The following is a 6,263-nucleotide window of genomic DNA, read 5'->3' on the forward strand; positions in this document are numbered from 1 at the left end:
GCAGCCTCTGGTCAAAGGCCAGCAAGAAAACAGGAACCTCAGCCTATGACCCTGACGACCTGGACCCTGCTGAGCATGTGAACAAGCATGGGAGAGGCCCCTGAGCTCCCGATGAGTGCAGCCCTCCCAGCCCTGCTGCACTCCTGACCAGACCAACGGAAACTGTGAGGTGGTGTGTTAAGCTGCTGACTTTGTGGTAACCTGTTACAATAGCAAACTAGTACACGATTTCTTCTTTGATGAGTGATGTAGGTCAGGTGCCCCAAAGCACACCCTGAGGCTAGGATCTGAGTGGAAGTTGATGAGGGCAGTGTCTGTCCTGGGAAGCACTGGAAGTGCTGTAGGGAACAGAGCCAGGAAGGAGAAGGAAGCCAAGGAGCTGCCTCAGAACAGGTTACTGCTGCAGGTGGCAAGGGTTCAACCCAGGGGCATCTGTCAGAGACAAGGCAGAACTGCACTCTGCGTTGCCCCACCTGAGGGGACGGGAACTCGCTCTTTAGCCTCCAGTCTGTCAGTAAATGGGGCCTCCTGCCAAAGGGGTTTACCTTGCTGCACAAATGAGCCCTGGGGCAGGTCACAGTTTTTTTCAGTAAGAAGCCATCGGCAGGTCTGAGAAAAACCATGGCCAAAGGCATAGAGTGGGTCCAACAGTGTCTGCTACAAAGAAGGTTGATGGGAAAGTCCTTGTATCTACTGACAGTGGCCTTCAGCGATTGGTCCTGCTGTGTCCCCTTAGCTGACACGTCTGTCTTCTGCAGCTGCCATTCAGATTCATGCTGCAGCAGTGCTCTCCTCACTAGCTAAGCATTTCCAGTCCCTCTCTGGACCCACCATGAAGCAGGATTTTAAATACTTTGTAATCTAGAGAGGCACTGGATTCAGAACAGAATGCAAAGGCCAAAGATGCTCTCACTCATTTAGTTGTTCTTGTTTGAAGGCTGGGAAGATGCAGGTCTGATTATGTCACCACTGGAGAGCCTCATCACACTGGTGACTCACAGGAAGCTGTCCTGGTTCTTTGTGCAGCTGCTGCAAAACATTTCACTTTCCCCGCCCCTCTCCTCTTAGTGTATGGATGCTAGGCAAGGGCATGTCATCTGCTGGGTGAGCTCGGGCACCGTGAGCGCGCGGTACTGCTGGCTGCCCCGGCTGGTGAGGGGTGCGAAGCCGGGCATGAAGAAGTGCAGGCGCGGGAAGGGCACCATGTTCACCGCCAGCTTGCGCAGGTCTGCATTCAGCTGGCCCGGGAAGCGCAGGCAGGTGGTGACCCCGCTCATGGTGGCCGACACCAGGTGGTTGAGGTCCCCGTAGGTGGGGGTGGTCAGCTTCAGGGTGCGGAAGCAGATGTCGTACAGGGCCTCGTTATCAATGGAGTAGGTTTCATCTTTTTCCACCAGCTGGTGGACAGAGAGGGTGGCGTTGTAGGGCTCCACCACCGTGTCTGACACCTTGGGTGAGGGCATGACGCTGAAGGTGTTCATGATGCGGTCTGGGTACTCTTCCCGGATCTTGCTGATGAGCAGGGTGCCCATCCCGGACCCGGTGCCGCCCCCCAGAGAGTGGGTCAGCTGGAAGCCTTGGAGACAGTCACAGCTCTCTGACTCCTTCCTCACCACGTCCAGGACCGAGTCGACCAGCTCGGCTCCCTCTGTGTAGTGGCCCTTGGCCCAGTTATTCCCAGCTCCGCTCTGGCCTGCCAGAGGGAAAGTGAACATTAGACACTAAAACATAAGGAATTTCAAAATCTGTCATTTTGACTATGGAGGAGAAGGTAGGACTGGTCTTAGACTGGCAGATTCTTCTCTTTTGAATACTCTTCTTTTACCTGAAGAAATATTTTTCTGTGTCAGCGACCTCAAAAACACTGGGGATCATAATAAAGTTAAGAAGTAAGTTTAGCTCATCGGAGGCTATTTACTGAGGAAGAGGATAGGGTTAGAAAACTTAATTGGTTCTGAAATACATACATTTTTAACAGGCATTCTTTTTATACTCAAGTACAATTAAACAGGCAAGGTGAAAGCAGTGTGACCAGGAGAGAAGGTGGCCTCAGCATCTGTCTAGCTCCGGTCATAACCTGTGCTTTTGGCCCCTGACTCTTTGAAGTCCTTTGAAGTTGACTATAGCCTATGAAGCCTGGCTTGAAGCTTTTCCTTGCTCTTTCTTCCTTCCAGTCTGAGGCTGCTCTGCAATGGAAGGGCTGCGGCAGCCCTCTGCAGGCTGGCGTTGATCTGTGAGCCATGACCGCCCATGGACTGCGTGGAGCTAGGCCAGGACTCAGGGCTGCTGTGGACACAGTGTCACCTCGGCACTGAACACTAAGAACTGTGCTTTGCAGGGCTGTTAGGAAGAAGGTGTCATTTGGCCAGTTCCCAGTGATCATGACTACATACCAAACACGAAGTTGTCTGGCCTGAAGATCTGGCCGAAGGGTCCAGACCTGACGGAGTCCATGGTGCCAGGCTCCAGATCCACCAGGATGGCCCGAGGTACGTATTTATTACCTGCAGGAAACGAGAACTGACTCAGACCTGTGCTTAGGGATGGACTCACAGCAGCATTCAATTCCAGCATCTGAGACAAAAGAACAGGAGATTTTCTGCTTTTAAGAAAACGGAGGTCCTGAGCGTGCTTAACTGTGGCAAACAGGCAGGACTCTTAGGTAACCATAAAGCGTGTTTTTCCAGCAGTTGGCATTTGAAATGAATATGCAAGAAGCATGCCTTTGTCACGTGCATGTTCCTAGGACATTTCATCTCCCACATCATGGAAAACAAGGATTCCTGGGCACACACATCCTGCTACTCACCAGCAGCCTCATTGTAGTACACGTTGACTCTCTCCAGCTGCAAGTCACTGTCTCCATGGTAACTGCCTGTGGGGTCGATCCCATGCTCATCACTGATGACCTCCCAAAACTGAAATGAAACAAGAACCACACCATGGCTCTGCATCCTGAATGTCACTAAGGATGGCCTTGTCCTCCTCCCATGTCCTTGGAACAGGGGCTTTTGTGGTCAGACAGTAAGTGCTAGACAGAGAGCAAAGAGCTGCACCCCCTATTTCCTGCAGCAGCCGCTGCTGAGGGGCTTGAAAATCTGCAGAGCATCGGCCATATTATGGCGATAGACTGAAAGGCTGGGAGGGGCCCTGGAGGAGGAGGGGGCACAGCAGATGCCCTTCTAGGGAGAGGGTAGGGAGGTGGGGGCAGGGGTACAGGGAGGCTCTGTCACCCCAGGCAGGGCTAAATGCCACTGCATCCGGGATGATTGACGGGTCGTGGCAGGACTAAGGAGAGGGGGGACCCACCTGTGGCTGCCTCCCAGGCACCCCTGCAACAGTGCAGGTTTATGCCACCAATCTACATGCTGGTACTGACCACCAGAGGGACTGGGCGAAGGGCAGCAGGAGCCTGGGAGGGCACCTGGGTGGCAGTGGAAGGAGCTGGCCATGGTGAGGGCGCTGGCTCCATTGTGAATTTCAGTAGGGAGGGGGTGGGGGGGTTGTGTGGGCGACATGGCAGTTCTCAAAGAGACCATGTCCACCCGTGCACCAGTCTGGCTGCTGCCTCCCCTGCTGAGCTTGGTAATTATAGCCCCCACCCAGTGCTGTCACCTGCTGCCTTGGGGATGGGCAGCAAGAGCATCATGGTATATGTCATCATGTCTAGACAGTGCCTGAGCAAGGGAGTTTATCTGACACCCTTGCCTGTGGGCATCAGATGACCCTGTGGTCAAATAAATACAAATCCAAGCTGGGAGCGATGGCCTCCGACTGGACTTGCGACTCTTCAGGAGGGCGAGGTGGGAGAGTTGCTTGAGCCCAGGAGTCCAAATCTAACCTGGGCAACACAGAGAGACCCTGTCTCTTAAAAAAAAGGAAATCCAGACTTAGATAAAAAGAAACTAGGCCGGGCAAGGTGGCTCAGGCCTGTAATCCCAGCATTTTGGGAGGCCGAGGCGGGCAGATCACCTGAGGTCGGGAGTTTGAGACCAGCCTGAACAACATGGAGAAACCCCGTCTCTACTAAAAATACAAAATCAGCCGAGTGTGGTGGCGCATGCTTGTAATCCCAGCTACTCGGGTGGCTGAGGCAGGAGAATCACTTGAACCCAGGAGGTGGAGGTTGCGGTGAGCGGAGATTGCGCCATTGCACTCCAGCCTGGGCAACAAGAGCAAAACTCTGTCTCAGAAAAAACAAAAAGAAAAAAGAAACTAATCAAAAGGCTTATTGAAATACAGAGAATGCTCTGGTTTTATTAACCTGTGTGCATCCAAAATTAACTAGATAGAGCTTTTCTTTAGTAGGGTGGGATAAGCAGGACTTGCAGAAGCTTTGTTATGGAGGAGGGTAAATGGATAGTAGACAGGTGGCAAAATCAGATCTCTTCAACAGGAAATATTTTTCTCTATATTCAGCTGATTTTGCAGTTGAGCTGTTCAGGAAGACAGTGTGCCTCTGAGTGCTTGCATGAAAGGCAACATTTGGGATTTATGGGTAAAAACCCAATTAAAGTTTGGTCAAGCCAAAGTCGTTGGTAAAAAATTGGCAACTGTGAGCCTGTGGTTATTCTTTCATTGTTTCAGACAGACAAAATCTGTCCTTCAGTGCTGTAGGGATGGAATAACCTTCATTGTAAGGTTGAGGCTGGTTCAATCAGGTCTCAGGGGTGGGCTGGCCTTCACGTTCTCAATGGCCTGGAAGATCTAGCTGTGACATCTGCTGACTGTGTTCTAGAATGACAGGTGTTAGAGAGTCTTAGAGATCAGCATTTAAGAGAGGTATACCTAGCATATGTTTAAAATAATAATTATTAATCCTTTTTTCCATTTAGAAAAGAAAGTGCAGGCCGGGCGTGGTGGCTCAAGCCTGTAATCCCAGCACTTTGGGAGGCCGAGACGGGCAGATCACGAGGTCAGGAGATCGAGACCATCCTGGCTAACCTGGTGAAACCCTGTCTCTACTAAAAATACAAAAAACTAGCCGGGCGAGGTGGTGGGCGCCTGTAGTCCCAGCTGCTCTGGAGGCTGAGGCAGGAGAATGTCGTGAACCCGGGAGGCGGAGCTTGCAGTGAGCTGAGATCCGGCCACTGCACTCCAGCCTGGGCGACAGAGCGAGACTCCATCTCAAAAAAAAAAAAAAAAAAAGAAAAGAAAAGAAAAGAAAGTACAGCTGGCTGCTAGTGCTCATTTAATTTTACATAAACACATGCTTTGAGGCCAAAGCAAATCTGACTGATTTTCAATGTGGAAGGAAAATATAAAAACTGTTTTTGAAGTTCTATTTCTAAACAGACCTAATATCAGAATCATTGGAATCATCTGAGCCATCTATTTTAGAAAAATTGGATTCATCACATGAGTCTTCGGCCAACAGCCGTTTAATGATGTTAACATCACGCATAGGAATGCTACGTTTTCTAGGCTCTGACATTTTCAGCGATCAAGGATTACTATATTTTGTAAATGGAAATACCACTACTAAAAACAGAATGCTGGCCGGGCGCGGTGGCTCAAGCCTGTAATCCCAGCACTTTGGGAGGCCGAGACGGGCGGATCACGAGGTCAGGAGATCGAGACCATCCTGGCTAACACGGTGAAACCCCATCTCTGTTAAGAAATACAAAAAAAAAAAAAAACTAGCCGGGCGAGGTGGCGGGCGCCTGTAGTCCCAGCTACTCGGGAGGCTGAGGCCGGAGAATGGTGTGAACCCGGGAGGCGGAGCTTGCAGTGAGCTGAGATCCGGCCACTGCACTCCAGCCTGGGCGACAGAGCGAGACTCCGTCTCAAAAAAATAAAAAAAAAATAAAAAAAATAAAAATAAATAAATAAATAAAAACAGAATGCTATAAATAGAATAATGTCTTTTGTTTCCAACGTCAATATGCCAGAGAAATGCAAAAGTAATAATAAAACCAAGGTCTTTCTTGGCAAAGTTATCTTAGGGTAAATGCTGCAGCCGGAAGTGCTGCCGGCGAGTGCTCTCAGGGTAAATGGGAAAAGCGTTAAAAGTTAAATTAGAGAGTAACCAAGATTTGAGGTTTGAAGGAAGCTAGCCTAAAAGGCCTTGAGACGTTGGGCCTGGAGCGTCCTTAAACGGAAGTATAAGGACAATAGTGGCCATTCAATGCATTTCCTGGTTTGCAGTCTGAATATTTTTGGTGATGGCATAGACATCAGAGAGGTGTGTGGAAACATATGCACATCGGTCACTTCTGATTGCACAATCCCAAGTGCCCTGTGGGAAGCTAGGATCATGTCCC

The 6,263-nt window shown here is 50.2% G+C and overlaps 1 protein-coding gene across 1 annotated transcript; it reads right to left on the reverse strand.

Annotated features, from left to right (window-relative positions):
* Window positions 1–1,064: 1,064 nt before the first annotated feature.
* LOC112622235 (tubulin beta-2A chain-like) lies at window positions 1,065–2,954 on the reverse strand. Its single transcript, XM_025381543.1, has 3 exons — window positions 2,810–2,954; window positions 2,394–2,504; window positions 1,065–1,693 (listed from the first exon to the last, which is right to left on the reverse strand). The coding sequence occupies exons 1-3, from the start codon at window positions 2,952–2,954 to the stop codon at window positions 1,065–1,067; spliced, it is 885 nt and encodes a 294-aa protein (XP_025237328.1).
* Between the last annotated feature and the right edge of the window lie 3,309 nt (window positions 2,955–6,263).

Source organism: Theropithecus gelada, chromosome 4 (assembly GCF_003255815.1).
Source record: "Theropithecus gelada isolate Dixy chromosome 4, Tgel_1.0, whole genome shotgun sequence".
In the NCBI taxonomy this organism is placed as follows: Eukaryota; Metazoa; Chordata; class Mammalia; order Primates; family Cercopithecidae; genus Theropithecus; species Theropithecus gelada.